The sequence below is a fragment of the Panthera leo genome, chromosome A3, assembly GCF_018350215.1.
Source record: "Panthera leo isolate Ple1 chromosome A3, P.leo_Ple1_pat1.1, whole genome shotgun sequence".
Classification (NCBI taxonomy): Eukaryota; Metazoa; Chordata; class Mammalia; order Carnivora; family Felidae; genus Panthera; species Panthera leo.
This window is the reverse complement of record NC_056681.1, coordinates 117,976,554-117,999,212: the sequence shown is the minus strand read 5'-3', so window position 1 is coordinate 117,999,212 and position 22,659 is coordinate 117,976,554. Positions and strand designations below refer to the sequence as shown.

The following is a 22,659-nucleotide window of genomic DNA, read 5'->3' as shown; positions in this document are numbered from 1 at the left end:
CGCCCGGGGCGTGGGGTTGGGCCTCCAGGTGGCAGCCGGGCGGAACTGGTGGGGAGAGCGAGGGAGGGGCCGGGGCCAGGTAGAGCTGCCCTGCGGCGGGGGAGGAGGGCTGAGATGAGGTGCTGCCGCCTCTGCAGATTCGGTAACTTCCGGCCCCGGTCTCGTTCCTCTGCGTCCGCCGACGACCCTTCCTACAGCCCCCCCCCCCCCCCCCCCCCCCCCCCCCGTTCACGGGGCGGCCACGAGGGGCCCTCCGGTTCCTTTCCCAGCTCAGGCCTGCCCCTCCCCCGTGCTTTGCAGACGCGGCCCGCGGCCCCCGGCGGCTTATGCGCGTGGGCCTGGCGCTGATCCTGGTGGGCCACGTGAACCTGCTCCTGGGGGCCGTGCTGCACGGCACCGTCCTGCGACACGTGGCCAATCCCCGCGGCGCCGTCACCCCGGAGTACACCACGGCCAATGTCATCTCCGTGGGCTCGGGGCTGCTGGTGAGCGCGGCGGGGGGCGGGGCCGCGGCTGTGAGGGAGGGGGGCGGGGCGGAGAGAGGCGCGGGCCTCAGGCATTGTATCTTCCAGAGTGTTTCCGTGGGACTTGTGGCCCTCTTGGCATCCAGGAACCTTCTGCGCCCAAGACTGGTGAGGGGATTTTTGGAGCTTTCATGAGGTCTTGAGTCAGGGAAATGAGGACCTGACTCAGCTTCACCTTCAGGTGGGAGGAGGAGCCTCAAATAGAGAAACCAAGGTGTCTTAGCAGTGGGAGAGTCCGCCACTCACGGCTGCTCACCCTGATCTTCTGCCCCTGCCAGCACTGGGCTCTCCTGGCACTAGCTCTGGTGAACCTCCTCTTGTCTGCTGCCTGCTCCCTGGGCATCCTCCTTGCTGTGTCACTCACTGTGGCCAACGGTGGCCGCCGTCTTATTGCTGACTGCCATCCAGGGCTGCTGGATCCTTTGCTACCGATGGACAAAGGGTCTGGACGCACTGACTGCCCGTTTGACCCTACAAGAATCTATGTGAGTGCGTGTTTTTTTCAGCCTTTTTGCAGTCTACAGGGCCTTGGTCCTGCCTTTTCAACCACCCCTACTTGCCACTCCTGCCCTGCTCCCTCTCAGTTCCCCACCCTCCCTCTTCACCTTTTAGGATACAGCCTTGGCTCTCTGGATCCCTTCTTTGGTCATGTCTGCAGGAGAGGCTGCTCTATCTGGTTACTGCTGTGTGGCTGCACTCACCTTACGTGGGGTTGGGCCCTGCAGGAAGGAAGGGCTTCAGGAGCAGGTAAGGAAGAAGAACAGGAAGGGCTCATTCAAAACAGACTGCCTGTAATTCAGGGCAAGAGTACTAACTCCATCCTCCCTTATAGCTGGAGCAACTGACAGAGCTTGAACTTCCTAAGTGTAAAAGACAGGAAAATGAACAGCTACTGGATCAAAATCAAGAAATCCAGGCATCACAGAAAAGCTGGGCTTAGGACAGGTAATCTATGGAGACTGTGGCCTGGGAAGGTGTGGAGGCAGGGAACCACTCTTAGAACTGGGTCATGTCCCCTGCCAGGCTGCTTGCCCTCTGACCCAGGTTCTCCCTTCTGCGGAACAGGTGCTGATCCAGAGGTTCAGTACACAAGGTTTTCCACCTCCCCAGGATGACATAAACAGTTATAATAAAATAACTCTTTTCTTCTACTTGATTATGGTTCCTTTTGGGGGTTAAAGGGCAATGGGCTGATATTGGGGATGACCTTGATCGAAGAACACAATGGTTTGGTCTGTTATCTACAAGTCTTTAATGAGGGAGAGAACCCAATAACTCTTCCCTGAATTCTATCAGTTACTGAAAGGAAAAGCTGGTGCTAGGTAACCCTCCACACCACTGACTAATGAATTTCAGCACATCCTGGCACACTGGGCTGTGGGAGGTCTGTGGACAAACAGAAGAACAGGAGAGGAACTCAGTGCTAAGAAAAAGCATTCCTTCTATAAGGAAAATCAACCCTATCTTAGTATGGGGAGCAGAGTTCAGGGTTGCACCTGCCTTGTTGACATTCCCACCCACCCTTTTAGTGGTTTCTTATTTTCCTTCAGTGCTATTCTCCCTGCCCCGACCCTTCAAGTCTCCCTCTCTAACCTTGATCGCCATAAGGAACTTATTCCAGTTGTCCTTGTTAGCTGCCTTCCCTGGCCGCTTAAATTCAATTTTGTTCCTCAGAATGGGGTATCCTGTGGGGGAAGAAAAAAAGATGAACTGGCATTTGAGGGGGAAAACGAAGAACAATTTAGGAGCAGGAAGTAGAATGTTCGTGGCACCTGGCTGGCTCAATTGGTTGAGCATCTGACTCTTGATTTTGGTCCAGGTCATGATTTAAGGGTCATGGGGTCGAGCCCCATGTCAGGCTCCATGCTGGCCATGGAGCCTGCTTAAGATTCTCTTTCTCCCTCTCCCTCTGCTCCTCTCCCCTGTGCATACTCTCTCTCAAAGGAAAAAAAAAAGTTCTGCCTCCTTTACTGAATCACAGTAAGATTTTTTTTTATTTTTTATTATCTTCTTTAACATTTATTCATTCTTTGAAAGACACAAAGAGACAGAGCACGAGCAGGGGAGGGACAGAGAGAGGGAGACAAAGAATCCAAAGCAGGCTCCAGGCTCTGAGCTGTCAGCACAGAGTCTGGGAAAACACTTTCTTGAACCTGCTGTTTGCCCCTCCTTTCCACCCACCACAGAACGTTGGGTGCTGTAGGGTTCTGTACCTGTAATGAGGCAGGGTAGTGCCCGAACTCCAGTGCTTGCCGCCACCAGGGAAGCCTCATAGGCACCGCGCTCATCCCGAGGCAGAACCTGCTCCAGCCGCTGGTCCATTGAGACTGTGAGTACCCAGTCTCGAACCTCTTCTCTCTGAGCCTCCTGGGAAGGACAGGGAGCAGCAGCCTCCTCAGCACCAGCTTCCACAGCAGGCAAGTGGAAGGCGGCGAGTTTTACTAAGCTGCTGTCCTGTGCATCATTTTTTACCCATACATGATCCTCCTTGGATGGCGTTCATGATCACCACCTTAGTTTTTTTCTCTGCTTCTACTTTCATTGGAGGAACAGTGAGGGCAGAAGCCCTTCCAAAGATGTTGCTAACTCATGGCCATTATAAAGGTTAGGAGGGCCAAAATAAAGTGTCCTCCATTCACAACGTCCTAACACCAGTGAGGCCTCTCATTCTCCAATCTTGTGCCCTTACCGGTACGTGCTGCTTGGCTGGGAGTGGCACCTCAAAGGGAATGTCTGTATCCTGAAAGTCACAGTGGTCAAGGGCATCCAGAGTCCCTTCTTCGATTGCCTGTGGAGGAGTGGGCAGCCATGAGATAGACACAACTTGTGACAGGCAAAACTTCCCAACCTCTGGGCACAACTTTATGCTCACGTCAGTCAGATCCAGAAAGCGGTTGAGGAAGATGAATGCCATGTTCTCCCAGCCAACTGCCTGCAACAGAGGAAAGTTGCAGGTGGGAGCCAGCAGCTGGGCTTGGATGCTGCTTTTCTAGGATGCAGGGGGAGGAATTCGGGAAGTCACAGGAAAGCGATATCCTCCATAACATCAGCCCCACGCTCAGCTTTGCTCTACCAGAGCACACGGGATAGTCTACCTTCCTTCCTTTTGATTTCCTTAATTCCTCGGCCACACCCTTCCTTGTCCCAGCTCACCTTGGTAGCAATGCCAGCTTCATAGAAAGCCTTGTCTGCAGGTAGTAACTGGGTGTGGCGTAAGAGCGAAACAGAAAGCTGGGCAGCCACAGTTTCCTACAGAGTAAAGTCAAAGCATTATGATCCTGGTATGGAAGGGACTGAGCTACCAGGCCAGTGATCTTATAACTAAGGCAGAACCAGAACCAGAAAACCAACAATCCGTATTAAATTGGTCTGGATCTCAAGCGGTTCTGGGTCTTAGTTTTTTTTCATATGCACAAGAGAACTGGGCCTAGATTATTTCTATTATTCAAGTACACACAATAAATATACAATATACTATCATGAGTAGGCCAAAGGTATGTGTACATTGTAAGAGATCAACACAGAAGTTGTGGGATTTGAATGTTTAAGCATAATGAAGGTGGAACTGTGTGGGTAGAGAGCCCTGAGAAGGTCAAAGGAGGAGTCAGGAAGAAAACCATCTCAGCAAGGGTTAAAGATTTCTTTAAACAAGAGAAAGCAGGAAAGAAGTGGATCAAGCTTGAGAATCCAGAATTTGAATTCATTCAACTTCATACATCTAAAGATGTGTCCATAAGACTGGGCGCTACCCCCATCTCACCAGCTGTTTGACACTCTGGGCTGCCGAACGAGTGGCATAGTAGTGAGCAATCAGCAGCATCGTCTCAAACTCCTCATGGGCTGGAGAATTTGCCTCACTAGACTTCACCAGGTTTTCACACTAGAGTAGGAAGACAGCACAGCCTGGGTCAGAGGAGTGCCAGAGCCACCTGGACAAAAGTGTAGGCCATCTGAAGGTAAAGGTATATGTTATTTATTTATTTTTTATAAATTTTTTTAACGTTTATTTTTGAGAGAGAAAGCCAGAGTGTGGGCGGGGGAGGGGCAGAGAGAGAGGGAGACACAGTATCTGAAGCAGGCTCCAGGCTCTGAGCTGTCAGCACAGACCCCGACACAGGGCTCGAACTCACGGACCGCAAGAACATGATCTGAGCCGAAGTCGGTCGCTTAACCGACTGAGCCACCCAGGCGCCCCTGAAGGTGTATGTTTTATAAAAGACGTGAGGACAGGGACAGGCAGAGTGGTTTTTTCACTCTGTTGTGGACCCGACTTCCTCACCAAGTTGAAGAGCACATCCCGAAGATCAGCCCAGTTGTGATAGGCCTCAGCACTGTTGGTCCCTGGTGAGCTCACCATGTCCGTGAAGATCCTTTTGTAGATGTTGAAATTCTAGAGGTCATGGGGAAAGGAGAGCTGAGTGAGAAGGGATAACTAGAAGAGAAAGTACACATGGGCCCAAAAAAGGAAACCAGGCTTTAAGTGTGTGGGGGGGAGCGGGGGAGGAGCTAGGGGACAGTGATGGAGAAAGTGTCAATCATTTTCAGAGAAAAGAAGAATAAGAAAATGACTTTCTTACCAATTGGTGCTTTGAGTGTGGGCAAACAGGTGAATGTGAATGCAGTCACGGTGTTAATGGGCTGATATTCTAGAGAGCTGGGATGCTCAGACAGGAGAGCAATGTTTAGTCTCTTTAGGAAGTTAATGAGGCCCCAGAGGTGTGTCCAGGATTCATCTCTGAAAGACTATTCCTGCATTAGCTAATAGTATGAGGATGCTGTTGAATGCTTCCTCAGATGGTAAATCCTGCGAGGCTGTACATTTCAGAAGAGGCTGGCGGGAGAAGGGGGGCTGTCTCTGGGCATGATGCTTTCAAGTTTTTTTGTTTGTTTGTTTGTTTTGATGTTTATTTTTGAAAGAGACAGAGACCGCATGCAAGTGGGTTAGGGGCAGAGAGAGAGGGAGACACAGAATCCGAAGCGAGCTCCAGGCTCCGAGCTGTCAGCACAGAGCCCGATGTGGGGCTCGAACTCACGAGCTGTGAGATCATGACCTGAGCCAAAGTCGGGGCGCTCAACCCCTCAACCGACTGAGCTACCCAGGCGCCCCAAGGGCATGACGCTCTCTTAAAAGAATCCTTTGAGAAGACCATTCCTAAGGGAATGGGTGGTTCTGAGGAGAAGGTAACAACTTCCTTGAGGGGAACATTCACCCCAAGAAGCAGGCGGGTACCTGTGGGTTAGCAGGGGCTCCGTGCTGCACATACAGGGCCAGTGCCTGGCCATAGTCACCCTCTCGGATCAGGTGAGTCGCATACAAAGCCACATACTTGTGCAGAATCTTGTAGTTCTGTCCCGGGGATGGAGGAAAAGCATGGGGAAGTTGGGATCAGTAAGAGCAGGCAGTGAGGGTGGGGTGGTGACTTGAGGCCGTGGATTTGTTTAGGAGGCCAAGGCATATGCAAGCCAGGCCCAGCTAGGCCTCTGACCCCAGTTCTAAGAGTGTGGAAGACTGACTCTCTGATGCTGGTTAGGGATCTCTGGGGTTGGGGTTTGGAGGAATTAAGAGAGAGACAGCTCTGGGAAGTGGAACCAAGGGAAATGTCTAGAAGGGCTGGGGATGGGAGAAAGAGCAGTACCTGCTTGGTGGCCGTTTCAATGCACTTGTCCCATTGGCCCTGCTCCACATACAGGTCCAAAGCAGCTACCACATCCACACCCACCAGCTAGGGATCAGTGGAAAAGACAGAGTTAAGAGGCCAGATGACATAAGCGGGGAAAGGAGGGACAGAATCTCTTGAGTCTCCACGCATTCTCCCTCTTGCTAACTCTCTGCCAGTCTCACCGAGTCCACTTTGCCCTGGTTCTTGAGGAACTCTTTATAATGCTCGTCCACATAGTCTTCGTACCTGTGAAGATGTGCAGAGATCTAGCACTGCACGGTCCCGGGATGCACACCCTTCCCATGAGAAGTTCCTCTCTTTACAAAAGGAAGTAAAAGAATTTCCCAGTAGAAGGGGTCAGAAGCTTACCGGGGATCTAACTCCTTGGCCACACGCTTGGCCTTGTTCCACTCCTCACCCTCAATGAAAGCATCGATCGCTTCCTTGACTAAGTCCAAGTTCAGATAGAGCTCTGCAGCCTGCACAGTGGGGAAAATGGAGCTCGGAGACCAGCTTCCTCCTCTGTTTCTGCACAACTGCATGGGACACTGCCAGGAGCCCACCTCACACACCCTCCTGGGTGTAGCTGGTACTGTTCCACCCCTCTCTGTGGAATTTACTTCTTCAGTACCAGCACTCTACTTACTGCACTGTACTTTCTGATTCCAGTCAGCTGGGGTCCCACAGCCCGAACTACTTCCAGACTGCGCTGAGGAGGCAGAAACTTGATGGCGAGTTCAGCTGCCTGAGCGGTTGAACGGAAGATGACAATGGGTAGGAGAGACAAATACTGCTGGGCGTCCTCAGCCTGATCTGTTTTTTCCTTCCAGTTGTCGACGGTCTCTCTAGCACTCGCCTTCACCTTCTACCCTCCTGGGCAAAGCCTGTCTCACGGTCCATCAGAGCCTTTAAATGACCATCAGTGGACCTATCTGTTCCTCTCAGCTCCTGCTCTGTCACATACTCCCTTTGATGTCTGAGGTCACTGCATTTGGTCCTGCCATGTCTGACAAACTGGTTTCTCGAGTTCTTTGTCACAAACAGAATCTTGGTGGTGCAGGTATAGCAAAAGAATTCTGCAACTGTTTGTGCTGGGCTTTTCTAAGACTCAGTTTCTTCACCCATAAGAGTGATGGTTGGTCCAGATTTGTATTGTCCAGAACAGAAGCCACTAGTCACATGTGGCTAGTCCCACCTTATATGTGCTATCAGCTTAAATACACACTGGGTTTCAAAGACTTAGTATGAAAGAAGGAATGTAAAATATTTCAATAAATTGAGATAAATAAATATCACTAATATAAGCAATCAATAAAATATTGAGTTGAAATGAGTTTAATGTTGAAATGAGTTTAGATATATTTGGTTAGGTAAAATATAATTATTTTCTTGTATTTCTTTTTACTTGAGTATGGCTACTAGGAAATTTTTTTTTAAACTTTATTCACTTTTGAGAGACAGAGTGAGCATGAGTGGGGGAGGGGCAGAGAGAGGGGGACACAGAATCCAAAGCAGGCTACAGGCTCTGAGCATTTGGAACAGAGCCTGACGCAGGGCTTGAACCCACAAACCATGAGATCATGACCTGGGCCAAAGTCAGATGCTCAACCGACTGAGCCACCCAGGCGCCCCGGCTACTAGGAAATTTTAAATTTACATGTGTGATTTACCTTTGTGACTTGCATTTTATTTCTATTGGACAGTAATGCTCTAGATGATCGTGGAGACACCTTTCAACCCTAAAACTCAGTAATTCTACAAATCCGAGCGTTCTATACGTTTACTCTATTTCCACTGTGATGCTGACGTCCTCACCAGATTTTAATTTCCATGTACATAGTCCAGTTTTAGCTACAGTCTATGCTAATCCTCCTGGTCTTTCCCCCACCTATATATGCCTCACTTCACCTGCCAAACCGTTCAAAACTTAACGTGCCCCATCCAGGAAGCTAATTTGCAGAAGGTATAGCCATGCACAGATGCCAATAAACAATGCTCCAGGGTAAAATATAGCAGATGCTTAATAAACACTTGCTGGTTAAATCTGCTAAATTTTGCATAACCAACCATCAGTCCTTTCTACTCCCCCCGCCTCCCCCCGCCAACGTCTAGGGGCTATTCAATTACAAGTCCTCAGAAACCAGAGGGAAATTCTGCAGGAGAATCATCACACCAATTTTATTTAGGAAGCTGAATCAATCTCACCCCATTCACAACTCTGAATCTATGATGCATCATTTAAAACTTCACACGTACCCCAATTTCTAAGATACTAAAATGCAATTATATATGTTTTAGAGTTGATGAAACATACTGGTTTGACTTAATCTGCTAGATGCTTCTCTTCAGGAGCTGCTGGGTAGAGGAGGAGCCTCTGCTTTCTTCATGGCCTCCATCCTCCCTCACAGAGCCTACCTGAGCCCTCCAGCCCAGAGGTCCCATCCTTCTCTGAACCCCAACTTGGATCGCACCCTTTAAGTCTTCACTGAGATACACAATTGAGCCGCGTTAGTCTGACTTCCCCAATTTCTGGCCATTAGGGTTCTGCCTTAGAACCCCCCTTTTACAGCTTTCATTGCTCTAGCATCTCATAAGCACTCAGTAGATCTCTGCTGCTTGAGTAAAAACGAAAGACACAGAAGGAGAAAGAGGAATGTCCGAGGGGGAATGCTGAGTGTGAGGGCGGCCCGGGAAGCGGAAGGCCAGGAAGGGTGTAGCAGGTCTTACCTTCATCCAGCACTTTTCCATCAGGCTGCTGCTTCCTGAGTCCCGCACCCTGAGGTAGCAGTCGACTGCACGGCTATACTCTCCAGCCTGTTCCCACTGTCGAGCTTGTTCCACTAGCCCCTCCATACCCCTGATGAGATGAGAATACACATGACCAGGAACAGGACAGGCAGTGTGGCCTATCCTGTGCATACTGTGTGACCCACCCTACCAACACTTGCTGCCTCTCGCCTTCATACCTGGCCCCCTTCTTGGTAGCTTCCCGCTCATACTCTTCCTGCAGAGCCTCCAGCTGGCCCGGCACATAATCCTTGCAGATCCGCAGGGCATCGCTCCATAATCCAGCCTCCTGCTCAGATTTCCAGGTATCAGGGAAGCAGAGGCAGGCATGACAGCTTCCCACTGCCACACAGGTGCTATGGGCCACTGATCCCTGGGTCCTTGGACCTCTCTTCTCCTTCTTGTCTCCTTCTTCCTCCCCAGTGCTAACTTCCTGGATCTCTCCTAGTAGCAGGGGTCGGTGTAGTACTCTCTGGGTTCTCACACCCTCTCCCCTTCCCTCATGGCTCTGAATCCAGTGCCCCACCTTATAAAAATTGAGGGCCAGGCCCGGTCTCTGGGCCCGAAGCAGCAGCCCTTCTGCTTTCTGAAAGTCCTTCTCCTCCAAGGCCCCCCGGGCCTGCCCCACGAGCACCTCGGCGACGCTGTCTGGATCGTGGGCCTCGGCCACACGCTGAGCTGCCTCCCAATCCTGGTTATGGACAAACCTGCTCCCAGATGAGGACACAGGAGAGGCTAAGTGTAGGACTGAGGCCTCAACAGTGGGAGGCAAACAGCCATGTCACTGAGGGGAGGATAGAAGATTTATCGGTACGCAGTTCAGAGGAAGGTGAAGGGGACCATGCAAGGTCCTGGGACTGCGCCTGGGAGGTCAGGATTAAAGAATTTATGGGGTAACTCACATGAGGACTGCTTCCTTGGGTTTACCAGCCCTGATGAATTCAGCTTCAGCCTCTTCAAATTTACCCTGTAGGGACAGAAGGGCAGCTGTACATGATGAGAAGCAGATTGCCATCACAGGCAGCCACGAGAGGGGAGGAGGTCAGGGTCAAAAGCAATAGAGAGGGATCACATCCATACCTCATCCTCCAGGTACATAGCATATCGGAGATGAATCTCAGGGGTTTTGTGCTTGAGGGCCAGTCGAGAGAGTTCAAAAGCAAATTCAAAGGAGCTGAAATGGAAGGTGCAAATAAGGTCTGCCTACTCAGTACTTCATTTTATAAGAGAAGAAGACAAGCAGGGCAAGAGAAAACAGAAAGGGCAAGGATGGGGGGAGGAAAAAGGACAAATGAAGAAAGGTAATCCATATGAAGTGATAGAGAAGCACAGAGAAATGTAAAGGAAAACGTGGATCAGGAGACACTTGGAAAAGCCTGTGTGTCCCGAGACCAGCTGATGTTAGGAGCACGGGACCGGCACGAGGCAGGGGACAGGAGTGAGCTTCACAGCACAACAGCTGCCAGGGTAGCAAGGGCTCCTCGTTCTCCCACCACCTCCTCCGGAGCCACAACTTCATTAGCAGAAAAACAGTCTCTCAAGAATGAGTAAGACGACCCTCAGCAATCTGATTTGATACAGGATTATTACTGGTCTTCCGTAACATTTGCTTAAGAAAAGCGTTTTGCATTTAATAGAATCATACTTCCATTCCTCAAGTAAGTTACTGGCTTAGTGCTTTAGCCTTTAGCTTTAAAAGCTGTTCTCTCTGGGGCACCTGGCTGGCTCAGACAGTAGAGTGAGAGACTCCTGATCTCGGGGTTGTGAGACTGAGCCCCATGTTTAGAACAGTTAAACAAACGCTCATCTGAGCCCCCAAGAAATAGGAGCAGAGCTACTAATTCATTCTCGCCTCTCCATCAAGTTCTACCAAGGATCTCTTCGCTCTTGCCTCAGTTTTTAGAAATGCTTCTCAGTTATACAACAACTTTTCTTGTCTATACAGAGGATCTGACTGTAATGGGGCCAGTGGAGAGAAGACTTAGGGCCTCACCAGTTGTCAGCAGCGTGGTCAATAGCAGCTTCCAGGAGTCCCAGCTTATTAAGCAGTCTAACTGCAGACTCTCCTCCCAGGCTCTTTGCCCACAGATAGGCCACGTGTTTGTGGGCATTAGTGCTTCCATGAGCCTTGGCCACCTGTGAAGCAAAGCCACTTGGCAATCCTCCCATGCAGGGACACATGGCTGCTCCCTTCTCACCTCTGACCTGACTTCAGCTTTGACAAGGATCAAGTATTTCTACTAGAACAGCAGGGAGAGGCCTAAGTTTCAGGGTCTGTTAACCTGCTTAGGGTCCAAGGATGAGTTTTAGGTAGTCTACAAACCCTTCATATTACATGTGAAATTTTGCCGATAGGTGTGGACATTTTTCAAAGATACCCACTACTAGTTCAGAATTAGTCACCTGAGAGTGGGAAAGAGGGGTGGCCATATCCCTAGTGTGAACTGGACTCCTTACCCGGTAGGCCTCCTCCCAAAGCCCATTGGAGCGGTACATGTTCACTGTTGCCTTCCACTCCTGAGCCTCGAGGTAGTGATACTCCGCCTCCTGCAGTCGGCCTTCAGCCTCCAGCTCCTGGGGAAAGGTAGGTCAGGATGGAGAGAGGGGGCCATGGAGCCTGTTTGGGGGAGATATGGGCAGAGACAAGAGAAGGGCTCACCTTGCCCAGGTGGAGGTGTGTGTCACTGAGGAGATCCGGGTGGTGCTTCCCTACCAGGCGGATCATATCATCATACAACTTGTGCTTTTTGAACATGGTGATGGCAAGATCAGGCTCTTCCACTGTCACGTAGAGCCTGGGGATGGGAGATACACCTGGGGCCTCCTAGACCCAGATTCCTGCCGCCAGAGTCATTCCTAAGAGACCCTGTCACTGCCTTCTAGGCAGAGGGCACTTATCCTCAGACACCTTCCTCCCTGCAGCCCTGAAGCCTCCTCCCACACCCGCTCTGGGGCCGCAGCTCACCTTTCGGCCTCACGGTACTTGCCCTGCTTCTCCATCTCCTGAGCCTGGGTGATGTACAGCACTGACACGTCTTCTGGTCTCATGCACTTCATCGCCAGCTGTGCAGACACACAGAGCCAGAGTAGCCTCTGGTGCCAGTTTCCAAGGGAAGCAGAGGGATATGCAGAGCAGCCCGGGAAGCCGGACTCTGGGGCAACGAGTCTTCTCAGGAACTCTGAACTTTCCCAACAACCATAGGAGTTTGGTTACTGTTGCTTTCCTAGTCATTCCAGGGAACTCCAAGTCCATAAGGAGCAAAGTAAGAACTATATTCTGCTCAGGCAGAAGGGTCAGAGATGCCCTGTGCTGGGGGCATCCATCCCCATTCCCATATTCCCACTGTATCCACCGGGTTCAGGAAACAGATGCGAAACAAAGTCGTATCTGTGACCAGGGCTTGGGGACTGGTGTTTCAGATGCCCCAGCTCCTGAGCCCGTCATGCCCTCTTCAGAATTACAGGTTTGGGAACAAGGGCCTCTTCATCCTTGCCTTTGCCTGTGGCTAGGGATCAAGGTTCTCCAGACTTCATTCTGGTACTCTTTCTCAGCTTTCAGGGAACCCAGTGAAGGAGGAGGAGATCAGAGACCAAAGAAAGTGGCAACAGATGCTGAGAGGTGGGATTCTCTAATGAACGCTACCCTTCCCTCTACCTTGTGGGCTTGCTCCCAGCGGCCAGCCTGAGTGTACATGTCGATTGCATCTTTTGTCCGGTCTCCTTTGATGTAGAGCTCCTCGGCAATCTGCGGTTGGGAGAGGTAGACACAAAAGGCCAAGAGCAACAGAGTTAAAGCAGCCTGCGAGGGAAGGAAAGAACAAGCCTCAGCTGGGATGGAGGAGAGCTGGGGATACTACTATTGTATAATAACAGAGAAGAAAAGATGACAATGGGGGTCTCACACCTTCTACTGTTTTGAAAAAAAACAAGACTAGCCCAAACCAGAATGGGGAAGATGGGAGCTTAAAAGGGCTGTCGGTTAAGCATCCAACTCTTGATTTCAGCTCTGGTCATGATCTCATGGTTCGTGAGATGAGCCCCGCATCCGGTTCTGTGCTCCCAGCATGGAGCCTGCTTGGAATTCTCTCTCTTCTCTTTCTGCCCCTCCCCTGCTCTCCGTCTCTCAAAATAAATGAATAAACATTAAAAAAAATAAATAAAAGGGTCTCCCATTTCTGCAGTGTAAGGCAATTCTACACTGTAACTATGAAGGAGTTACCATGAAGAATCACTCATGCTAGCATAGGAAGAGAGCTGGACACTAGCTTTATATATTTGGGAGAGGAGTCTGTGTCATGATGGAATGAAGGAAGGGCAGTAAACTGCTTTCTTCCCACTCAGGTGGCTGATGCGGCTGGGACCCAGGAAGAAGGACATGGTGAGGTAGCCCCACTTCCTGTTCTGGGTTCTCTCTTTGTTAATCCTGTACTGCGTTGCCTCAGGCTGAAGGAAGGGACTCTTCCTCACCTCATACTCCTGCAGAGATGCGTAGTGCTGGGCCACACGGGGATAGTATTTGGACGCAGTGTTCTGGTCCTGTAGATCTAATATATAAATCGCCTTCTTCCACTGGCGGGCACCCAGGGCAGCCTCAATTGCTTTAATGGAGCACCTGGCATAGTTGGGAAAGGCACACGTATGTATGAGAAAAGAGGAAGACAGATGGAGGTAGGGAGACACCTCAAGCATACTCCAACCTACACTTTGTGATCTCTCTTCTTCTAGGCCTGGGTGCCCTTACTTGCCCCATCACCTTGCACCCCTTTACCTGGCTTCAATGTAGTGATTAATGGCTGCATCAAGCTGCTTCTGCTGCACCAAGTGATCCCCCCATGCCTCTTCCAGTCGCACCACTTCCACTGGGAATGCCAATCGAGCCAGCTCCACCGCTGCCAGAGACAGAGAGTGTGCTCGGTTAAGACTTCTGGGGATGGGACTCAGGAAAAGAAAGACAGGAAAATGGGGTGTGGAAAACAGGTGAAGGGGAGGAATGGAGAACTGAGCCGGTCAACCTGAACAGATGCACAAAATAGGTGCCAGGGGACTGTCTGAGCAAGTAACACTGAAGACTGGATTGGTGGCGGTAATACCTTTCATGAACGCATTGCCTTTACAGTAGCACTCCAGGGCCCGCTGTGGATTTCGAATCTTCTCAAAGAGATCACCTGCCTAGTAACACACATCACATTACTACAATGATAGCCCTACCACCCAAAGAATCAAGTATCAGCCCCCAAAGGAGGAGAATCTGCAACCAGTCACAGAGGGCTATGCACTCCAGGACTCCTTGGGTAGGAGGGGGCACTGGGCCCTGGAGATAAGGGACAGGAATGGGAAGCCAGCCATACCCTTTCATACAGTTCCCCCTTGATAAGGGCTGCAGTGATATGTTCTACCAGCTCCGTGTTGGCTAACAGTTCCTCCCGGGTCAGCACCAGTCGAGCAGCTTTGGCAGGGAGCCCAGCTTTGAGGTAGAGGCTGATGGCTGCTAGTCCATCCCCTTGGCTCTCCTGTAGTTCACCTGCTCGCTCCTCTTGCTGAGTGTCCATCAGCCACTGGTAGTAACCCCGGCGCAGCTTCTCCAGGGCTGGGTGCCCCTGGACATGCAACAGAGAGGCAAGAGGAGTCACATCCCTCCTTCCTGCCCTGCTGCTTCCCATGCTTCTACAATCCCACTGTGACAACGGAAATCCTCCTGGTCACCAATGTCCTAACTTCCAGCCCCAACCTTGTTCCAGTTGCTATAGCCTCCTTGACGAGAGGTTTCTGATATTGGTGGAACTGAGTTGTGGGCACTGTGGAGAAAGACAGAGCTGGTAGTACCTTGGCCTGAGCCACTGCGATACACTCATCCCAACGGTGTAGCTCCTGGTACATGTCCATGGCCTCCTCAACGGCATTCTAGGGGAACCCGGGCAGAGCAAAGAGGGGCACCAGGAAGACATGAGGATCAGAAATCACAGGCTCTCCTTAACCTCGCTAAGATGCCAGCCCATGTGGATTAAAAGCCTCATCCTCTACTTATGCACAAGCGGAGGTGGGTTTATTATGAAATTAAGAGACGCTTATGCCTCAGGGCACCTTAGTTGCAGAGCTCCCATTCCAAGGTATTTTTTCTTAAAGAGGGCTCCTCAAATTGTGTAAGCTTCAGGCCCCACAAACCTGGATCTACCTCTGTGAGCTAGAATTGCCAGGACAGGCTCTGGAGTATAGGGGGAGATGGCAGACAGTCGATGAAAGAAAAACGTAACTGTAAGGACTAAGGCAGAGGGGTAAGTAAGCATTTAACTGTATAAACCTGTCTAAGTGCTCTCCCCCAGTGCTCTTCCCTCAGTTTGTTTTGCTTCCCCCCGACCCTGGTCCCCTCTTCAATCTGGTCCCCCTTCTCCCCATCACCTGTTCCAAGAAGATCATTTCAGCCAGCTTGTAGTTCTTTTCCAGCATGGCTAGGCGTGCTCGGACCTGGTAGAAGTCTGTTCCTTCTCCACCCTATGGGGAGGAAGAAGGTTCTGGTTATTCTGCTGCTGCAGGAGCCATTCTGTCTGCGTGAGCCTAGACAGGAAGGCTAGAGAGATGAGGAAGCTGAAAGATTTAGAAGCTGAAAAACTTCATGGGGCTTAGTGGAAGAGGTCTGGCAAGCAATTCCAGAGTGGTCCGACTCGAGGGTGGAGGTGGGATGGCCGGCCAGAACAGAGGGAAAGAGCCATGGCTGGAAAGCTAGGGGTCAGGGTACTGAGCATGAAGAGAAATCTCAGCTTGAGAGACTGAATGATTCAGGAGGATAATACTTGCATATTCCCGAGACACTTGATCTGCAATCTCATTGGTCTTGTGCAGGAATCGAGCTTTTGCTACATGGCCCAAAGCAGAAAAGCACCTGTAGTATGGAAGCAATAATGGTAATAAGCAGTATTAGTACAGAATCATCATGAATTCACTGGCTCAGCAGATATATACTGAACATTGATTATGTGCCAGACACTATTTTTGCCACTTGAGACACAAGAGGGTAAGATAGATGAGGGCCTTACTCTCAGGGAATTTAGTTTCTAGTGGAAACAAATAATTAGCAAACAAACAAAGGTATTTCAAAGAATGAAAAGGAAAATAAAGTAGTGTGATATCACATATAGACAGTTAAGCTGGTACTCGCAGAAGGCCTGGGGAGCCGACATTTGAGCTGAGACCTACTATAAGAAAAAGTCAGTCACGGTGAGATGGGGAAAAATTATTCCAGGCAGAGGGAACAGTGAGTGTAAAGGTGCGATGGCCGGAGTGAGTTTGGTGTGCTCAACGGGCGGCTGGAGACTAATGAGCAAATAGGTACCTGGTATAAGAAGGAAGCAGAAGCCATATACTGTTGGGCCTTAGGACACGGCAAGGAGTATGGGTCTTACACTAAGTACAACTGGAAGGTTCTGAGCAAAAAAAAAAAAAAAGACAATCTAATTTGTGGTTTAAAAAGTCACCTGAGCTCTCACGGGATGATGAACGGATGGTAGGGGTGTAAGAACAGTATCAGTGAGACTAATTAAGAGGCGTCTGTGACACTGCAGGTAGGAGAGGTGTGGTCTGTTCTAGGGTGGAGACAGTAGAGCTGGACAGTGAGAGATTCAGGGTATGTTCTGAAGATGCTGGGTCAGAGCCCCTGGGACTAGCTGGCAGCCTCGCTGGGAAAGAAGGGATACAGGACTCCCACACAAAATGGCAGCAACAGACGTTTACTGTGCACTTTGCACAGATTCTCTTACTTTCTTCACTGCCACCATGGTTTTCTTTACCACTCAATGAGGTAAATTCTATTATTACCCCCATTTTACATACAGGAAATTGAGAAACCAAGGCTTGGAAAGGATAACTGAACTGCAGGTTATACAAGCTGGTAAACGGAGACAAGACAACTCGAAGTCCGGAGACCCAAGTCTGTCCTACTAACTACACTCCTAATCCATGTTTGTAAATACAGTGATGCATGGATTGGAGGATATGGGTGTTAAAACTCTGAAAGGGCACCTGGTTACAAGAAGGGGAAGCAAAAGCAGTAAAAGACATACTCTTAGAACCCAGGACAGAAGAATGTCTGGAATAACTACATGCAAGGGTTCTAGGATGACACTGTTGGCACGGGAGGGAAGTGGTGTCTCGGCGCTTGGAGGAGCGGCCCACAGGCAAAATGCCCACTGGCCATCCTTCCTAGCTGCCCAGCACCTCAGTTCTGGTCTACCTCACCTCTCAGCAATGTGGAGCTGCCTTGCCTCTAGTGCCAGTTTGCTCAAGGTTTTCCACATTGCCTCTGTTTCTGGGGTCATTTCCAAAGTCTCCAAGAAGGCTGTTGCCCTGAAGAGAGAAGGAAGCAAAGCAACAGTCCAGGGTCAGCAAGACACAGAAGAAGGCTGGTGAGGGGGCAGGGGGAAAGGGGTAGGGAGGGTCAGGCAATTGTTTGCCCTTTTTGTCTAATCTCCTCCCACCAGGTTCTTTTTAGATGCGGCCGGTTTTACCACCCATTCCAAGTCCTCCTGCCTCAGAGCCAGATTCTCCCACCACCTGGCAGGTTATTAGCCCAGACCCTCACCGGGTGTAGTTGCCGTCATCAATGGCTGTTCCAAACTCGATAAGGCCCTCATCCAGTGTGTAGGCGACTGTAGTCACACCTTCAGTCACCATCACCTCGGTCTTCCCCCCGCCTCGCTCCAGGCCTATGACCTCACCCTGTAAAATTTCAACGTTCCCCCCCACCCAATTCCAGGTTGGTGTTTCCACCGCCTCCACTGCAGAACAGACCCACCCTAACCCAACCCTCCTGCTCACACGTCGAGGGAATTACAGTGGCCCTTGTTTGCCTAACATTTAGTTTCTTTAAAGCAGGTAAAAATTCCTGATCTATGGTAATATCCTTGGGTTAAAATACACTCATAGCTGTGCCAGCAATAATGCCTGGAGGTAAACTGACAAAATGCGCATCCCCTTCTGCTTCTAGCTTGAATCCTCTTGTTAAAATACAACTTCAACCTGGGACATCCTTTATAATGCATTAGTTGCTGAGTTCATCTGGAGAAATCACTAGGCATGCTTCCTACCCCATCTCCTACTGGAAGGAAGGAGGGAAAGAAGGAAGGGAACGGGGAGAAAACAGAGGGAAGGGAAGGAGCAAAGGGAAGAACAGAAAGAAAAGAAGGAAAGAAAAGAAATAAAGAAAGAGATAAGTGTGCTAAAACCTGAGCAGGAAAAAACAGAAGCTGAGCAAGTAAAAGGGTACGGCTGCCCTGAAGGCACACACTTATGGAGAGAATAAATCATGGGTCCTCCAGCAGGATAGGGAGGCTGAATCTGAGACTCCCTCATGAATACTGGGAGCCTCTCTTCAATAAAGGGAACAAAAGTTATTAATATGCCTGATTCTTGCAGAAGCAAACAAATCATCTCTGCAGGAAAACAAATCCATTTTAGGCCCTTAAGATTCTAAAAGTTTATATTCAACATAACATGAGCTCAATAAAAAAAAGTACCAAAATACAAGTTAGCCACTATAAAGGAGGAAATAGTAACTACAGCAGTTTTGGACCTCCAAGGATTTCTGACATTAAAAATAATAGTCATGATGGGGTGCCTGGGTGGCCCAGTCAGTTAAGCATCCAACTTCGGCTCAGGTCATGATCTTGTGGTTTGTGGGTTCAAGACTTGAATCAGGCTCTGCACTGACAGCATGGAGCTTGCTTGGGATTCTCTCTGTCCCTCTCTCTCTCTGCCCCTCCCCAACTCGTGTGCATGCATGCTTGCTCTCTCTCAAAATAAATAAAAATTTAAAAACTTGAAAAAAGATAGTTACGGGAAAAAGTTACGGAATATAAAATAAGTGTAAAACGTTTAAAGACCTAAAAAATGAAATGATAAGTTAAGCAATAAATAAGAGATTACCAAAAATGGCCATGTTGGGCTCACTTTGGTAGCGTATATACTAAAAAAAAATGGCCAGGCAGCCTGGAGAAAGAACCAAATAAAACCTTACGAAAAACTTAATATTTGAAGTAAAAAAACTCAATGGGTGGTTTAAATAGTAAATTAGACAATGATGAAAGTGAATTACTGAACTTTTTTTTTTTTAAAGTTTATTTATTTGGGGGAGAGAGAGAGAGTGAGCAGGGAGGTGCAAAGAGAGAGGGAGAATCCCAAGCTGTAAGCACAGAACCCAACGTGGGACTCAAGCCCACAAAACTGTGAGATCATGACTTTAGCTGAAATCAAGAGTTGGATGCTTAACCGACTGAGCCGTTCAGGCGCCCCTGAAAGATTTATCTTAAGAAATAATCAGGAATGTAGCCTGGAGTGAGAAAAAGAAAGGGAAATGAAAGAGAGGTTACAGAGGCACAAAGACAGGACACGAAATTGAACATATGCCTAATTAGAGTCCTGAGGGCAAGACCAGACGGAGCAAGAGAAAAAGCAACGTCTGAAGAGATCACGGTTGAGAAACTACCAAGCTTGATGAAAATACGTGTACTCACAAATATGCCACATACCACACAAATATATGAAGCAGGTTAAGTAAAAGGAAATAGTGAGACATTGTAATGAAACTTCAGAACACTGATGAAAGACTTTAAAAGCAACAAGAGAGAAAAGACAGAAAGGGCTATTAATAAACTTCTCAGAAGAAAGGAAATCAGTCAGTGGGATGGTATTTGCAAAAGGCTAAGAAAAACGAACTGTCAATCGGGAATCGGGTACTAAGTCTGAGTATCTTTCAAGAACAGGCCAAATAAATACATTTTCAGATAGGGTTGCCTGGGTGGTTGCCCAGGGAATATATCTGAACCCTGGGTTTCAGATCCAGGGTTGCCTTGGATCAAGCATCCAAGTCTTGATCTCAGGGTCTGAGTTCAAGCCCTGTCTTTGGCTCCATGCTGGGTGTGAAGCCTATTTAAAAAAAAAAAAAAAAAAAAAAAAATCTCAGGGATGCCTGGGTGGCTCAGTTGGTTAAGTGACTTCAGGTCAGGTCATGATCTCGCAGTTCGTGAGTTTGAGCCCTGCACCAGGCTCTGCACTGGTGAAGAGTACTCTCTCTCTCAAAATAAACTTAACAAAAAATTTAGATAATTACATTTCAGTAATTTTCAGAAACTGAGCATTTATCTTAAAAACACTTTCTTTCAGGGGCTCCTGGGTGGCTCAGTCAGTTAAGCATCTGACTTCAGCTCAGGTCATGATCTCCCAGTATGAGTTCGAGCCCCGCATCAGGCTCTGTGCTGACAGCTCAGAGCCTGGAGCCTGCTCTGGATTCTGTGTCTCCCTCTCTCTCTGCCCCTCCCCCACTCACACTCTGTCTCTCTCAAAAATAAATAAGCATTAAAAAAATAAAAATAAACAAAACGAAACAAAAGAAAAACCACTGTCTTTCAAGAAGAAGAAAAGTAACTCCAGAGGGAAGATCAGCAATGCAAAAAGAAAAAGTGAACAGAGAAACTGGTGCCATGATGGTAAATCTAAACAAATTATGGCTGTGTTAAAAGAGTAATGTCTAACTTTGGGGATGACAAAATACTGGACAATAATGGCAGAGGGGAGGTAATCAAAGTTAGGGGCCCTGTATTGTTTGCAGGGGGGGTTTAGATGCTAGATAACTTTAGACTGTTAGGTATATAGCCAACTTCTAAGGGTAACCACTATAGGAATAAAACGTATAACCTCCAAAGCAAAACAGTAAAAAACAAGTGTTAAAAAAGGACAAAACAACCTAAAAAACACTAAACTTAATTAGTCTAAAACGGCAAGAAAGGAGAAAAAAGAACAAAAGAGTGTTCTATCCATACCTACACCAGTCATCCTAGCCTTACACAGGGGCCTCTTTGGTTTTCACAGGTTCCTCCCAGGTGTTGGGATATCACTGGAATGTGTGTGATGCTGGTGGGATAGGAAGGAGGGTCTGATCTTCAGTCTGATAAAAAAGAAGCTCTTCCTGGCTTACAACAGAGAATCAGCACACAGGAACTGCCCAGAACTGCCCCTCTTATTGGGGCTCTTCCAGCTTAAGAGAACTCCTCATTATGACCTGGTGAATTCCCAGGGCTGTAATAGACAGCCATACTCTCCAAGGACCTCATATAATGTCAGGAATCTGAACAAGGATGGTTTTGGGGCCTGGCCCGCTGTGGGGGAGTCTAAGCTTTACTTGCCAACTCCATCACAGAGATTATGGGTGGTGGGCCAGAGAAAACCAAATAACCTTTGGAGCTTCCTCAGGGCTCTAATCAGTCAGTCTGACATTATGCCTAAGGCGTCCTGGTGTCGACATACCCTAATAGAGGACATGGTGACCCTCTCAGGTGCCTCAATGTTGTACCACACACACAAGCTGTTTCGGTTCTGAGCTACCAGCACATCACTTCCTGGGACCCACTGCACGTACGAGCAGAAGTTGAGAATCATTGTCTTAGAGCAACCTTCAATATCGTATAGATGTAACTGAAGGAGAAAGAGGTAGACAGCACAATTAGAAGGGGATATGAGGTATCTTCTGACCTTGACCATTTCCCTAATGGTGAAACATGGTGAACTAACCCACCAATCAGGTACATTCTGAATTTCAAAGCATTCTAATCTGCTACCCTTGAAGTTTATATTGACTTGGTACATCATCACTCTGACAAGAAAGAGATGACCAAATGAGCAAAGATCTACACCCAGAAATTTAAGTTAGGTGATGGTTGGACTTTCAATCTTGAGAGTAACTCTGGGCCAGAGTTGCCACACTGGATCACAAAAGTGAGGCTATCAGGCAAATTAAATGGCCTGGATATTTGTGGTGTGGCTTTCCATAACAATGGAAATGAAATTAAAAATCACCAGATTGTCTCTTTGCCCCGGATGTTGAACTCTTTGGTGGTACCATATTGAGATTAGAGTCAATAAGGGGCTGAGGGAGACTATCCTTGAGCCAGTTTCAATGCTGTCAGGTAAGAGTAGCTGAAAAACACTGCAGCAGGTGTGGGTAAAGGTCAGCTAGGCACGCATGGGTAAGGAGTTTCATGAGGGCATTAGACTTGTAAACAGTAAGAGAAAAAGCAGCTCCCAAATTCCTCTTGACTTTGGTGCCATCATGATACAATCTCATGGGTAATACAGGATGGGCTGTGATATCAGACATAATGTTGATTCTTCTGTGCCTTTTGCTATGTTAATGGCATAGCACCAAGGAACTATGTCCCATCCTGCCCCCCACAATCCCTGGTGGCAGGCAGGCAGCACTACATCCTCTATGGACCACTCAATGGTTAAGGCCTTAGTAAACCTTCTTACACGAAGTTTCCGGTCTCTGAAGAGAAGCTTGTGTCCAGTTTCATTAAGTTCCAGCCAATCCACACGGCTCTCATGGCTGATGGTGCCAATGTTGTAGCCACCAATCAGATCCACTACAAAGCAAAGGAGATAGGGTTAAGCGAATAGATTCCATATAATCCTACACAGGACATGAGGCAGCCTGCAAAGGTCTTGCCTTCACTCGTCTGTTGGGCTTTACGAACGTTGCATCAGCCTAGAATATGAGGAATGCAAATGGCCAATGCAACATAATTTTGCGAAGATGCTTCAGATGCTAGATTTCTTCTAAAATTGTAGAGGTTTTGTTTAACTCTGTGGTTAACTCAAAGGTCTAGATCCATCAAGAAATGTGATTCTTCTCTGGGACTCCTGGA

The 22,659-nt window shown here is 48.7% G+C and overlaps 2 protein-coding genes across 3 annotated transcripts in view; one reads left to right on the top strand and one right to left on the bottom strand.

Annotated features, from left to right (window-relative positions):
• Nucleotides 1-67: 67 nt before the first annotated feature.
• On the top strand, nucleotides 68-1,675 carry KRTCAP3 (keratinocyte associated protein 3). Its single transcript, XM_042933413.1, has 7 exons — nucleotides 68-142; nucleotides 301-485; nucleotides 573-632; nucleotides 803-1,009; nucleotides 1,137-1,271; nucleotides 1,357-1,469; nucleotides 1,590-1,675. The coding sequence occupies exons 1-6, from the start codon at nucleotides 115-117 to the stop codon at nucleotides 1,462-1,464; spliced, it is 723 nt and encodes a 240-aa protein (XP_042789347.1). The 5' UTR covers nucleotides 68-114; the 3' UTR covers nucleotides 1,465-1,469; nucleotides 1,590-1,675.
• Nucleotides 1,676-1,759: 84 nt separating this feature from the next.
• Nucleotides 1,760-22,659, bottom strand: part of IFT172 (intraflagellar transport 172) — a 33,994-nt gene continuing 13,094 nt past the window's right edge. The window contains exons 15-48 of one of the 2 annotated variants that reach the window (XM_042933398.1): nucleotides 22,265-22,377; nucleotides 21,263-21,430; nucleotides 17,544-17,680; nucleotides 17,201-17,308; nucleotides 15,764-15,848; nucleotides 15,368-15,460; nucleotides 14,795-14,872; nucleotides 14,368-14,568; nucleotides 14,062-14,140; nucleotides 13,740-13,860; nucleotides 13,439-13,583; nucleotides 12,627-12,716; nucleotides 11,937-12,034; nucleotides 11,631-11,766; nucleotides 11,429-11,545; nucleotides 10,965-11,107; nucleotides 10,052-10,145; nucleotides 9,874-9,938; nucleotides 9,498-9,678; nucleotides 9,151-9,260; nucleotides 8,912-9,041; nucleotides 6,831-6,929; nucleotides 6,554-6,663; nucleotides 6,367-6,430; nucleotides 6,161-6,247; nucleotides 5,755-5,871; nucleotides 4,804-4,914; nucleotides 4,285-4,404; nucleotides 3,678-3,773; nucleotides 3,397-3,456; nucleotides 3,214-3,312; nucleotides 2,738-2,891; nucleotides 2,118-2,209; nucleotides 1,760-1,910 (exon numbers count right to left, since the gene is read on the bottom strand). In XM_042933398.1, coding sequence (XP_042789332.1) covers nucleotides 1,821-1,910; nucleotides 2,118-2,209; nucleotides 2,738-2,891; nucleotides 3,214-3,312; nucleotides 3,397-3,456; nucleotides 3,678-3,773; nucleotides 4,285-4,404; nucleotides 4,804-4,914; nucleotides 5,755-5,871; nucleotides 6,161-6,247; nucleotides 6,367-6,430; nucleotides 6,554-6,663; nucleotides 6,831-6,929; nucleotides 8,912-9,041; nucleotides 9,151-9,260; nucleotides 9,498-9,678; nucleotides 9,874-9,938; nucleotides 10,052-10,145; nucleotides 10,965-11,107; nucleotides 11,429-11,545; nucleotides 11,631-11,766; nucleotides 11,937-12,034; nucleotides 12,627-12,716; nucleotides 13,439-13,583; nucleotides 13,740-13,860; nucleotides 14,062-14,140; nucleotides 14,368-14,568; nucleotides 14,795-14,872; nucleotides 15,368-15,460; nucleotides 15,764-15,848; nucleotides 17,201-17,308; nucleotides 17,544-17,680; nucleotides 21,263-21,430; nucleotides 22,265-22,377 — 3,791 coding nt within the window. In that variant the 3' untranslated portion in view covers nucleotides 1,760-1,820. Of the gene's footprint in view, nucleotides 1,911-2,117; nucleotides 2,210-2,737; nucleotides 2,892-3,213; nucleotides 3,313-3,396; nucleotides 3,457-3,677; nucleotides 3,774-4,284; nucleotides 4,405-4,803; nucleotides 4,915-5,754; nucleotides 5,872-6,160; nucleotides 6,248-6,366; nucleotides 6,431-6,553; nucleotides 6,664-6,830; nucleotides 6,930-8,911; nucleotides 9,042-9,150; nucleotides 9,261-9,497; nucleotides 9,679-9,873; nucleotides 9,939-10,051; nucleotides 10,146-10,964; nucleotides 11,108-11,428; nucleotides 11,546-11,630; nucleotides 11,767-11,936; nucleotides 12,035-12,626; nucleotides 12,717-13,438; nucleotides 13,584-13,739; nucleotides 13,861-14,061; nucleotides 14,141-14,319; nucleotides 14,569-14,794; nucleotides 14,873-15,367; nucleotides 15,461-15,763; nucleotides 15,849-17,200; nucleotides 17,309-17,543; nucleotides 17,681-21,262; nucleotides 21,431-22,264; nucleotides 22,378-22,659 lie in introns of both variants that reach the window. The other variant, XM_042933397.1, reaches the window with a different exon arrangement.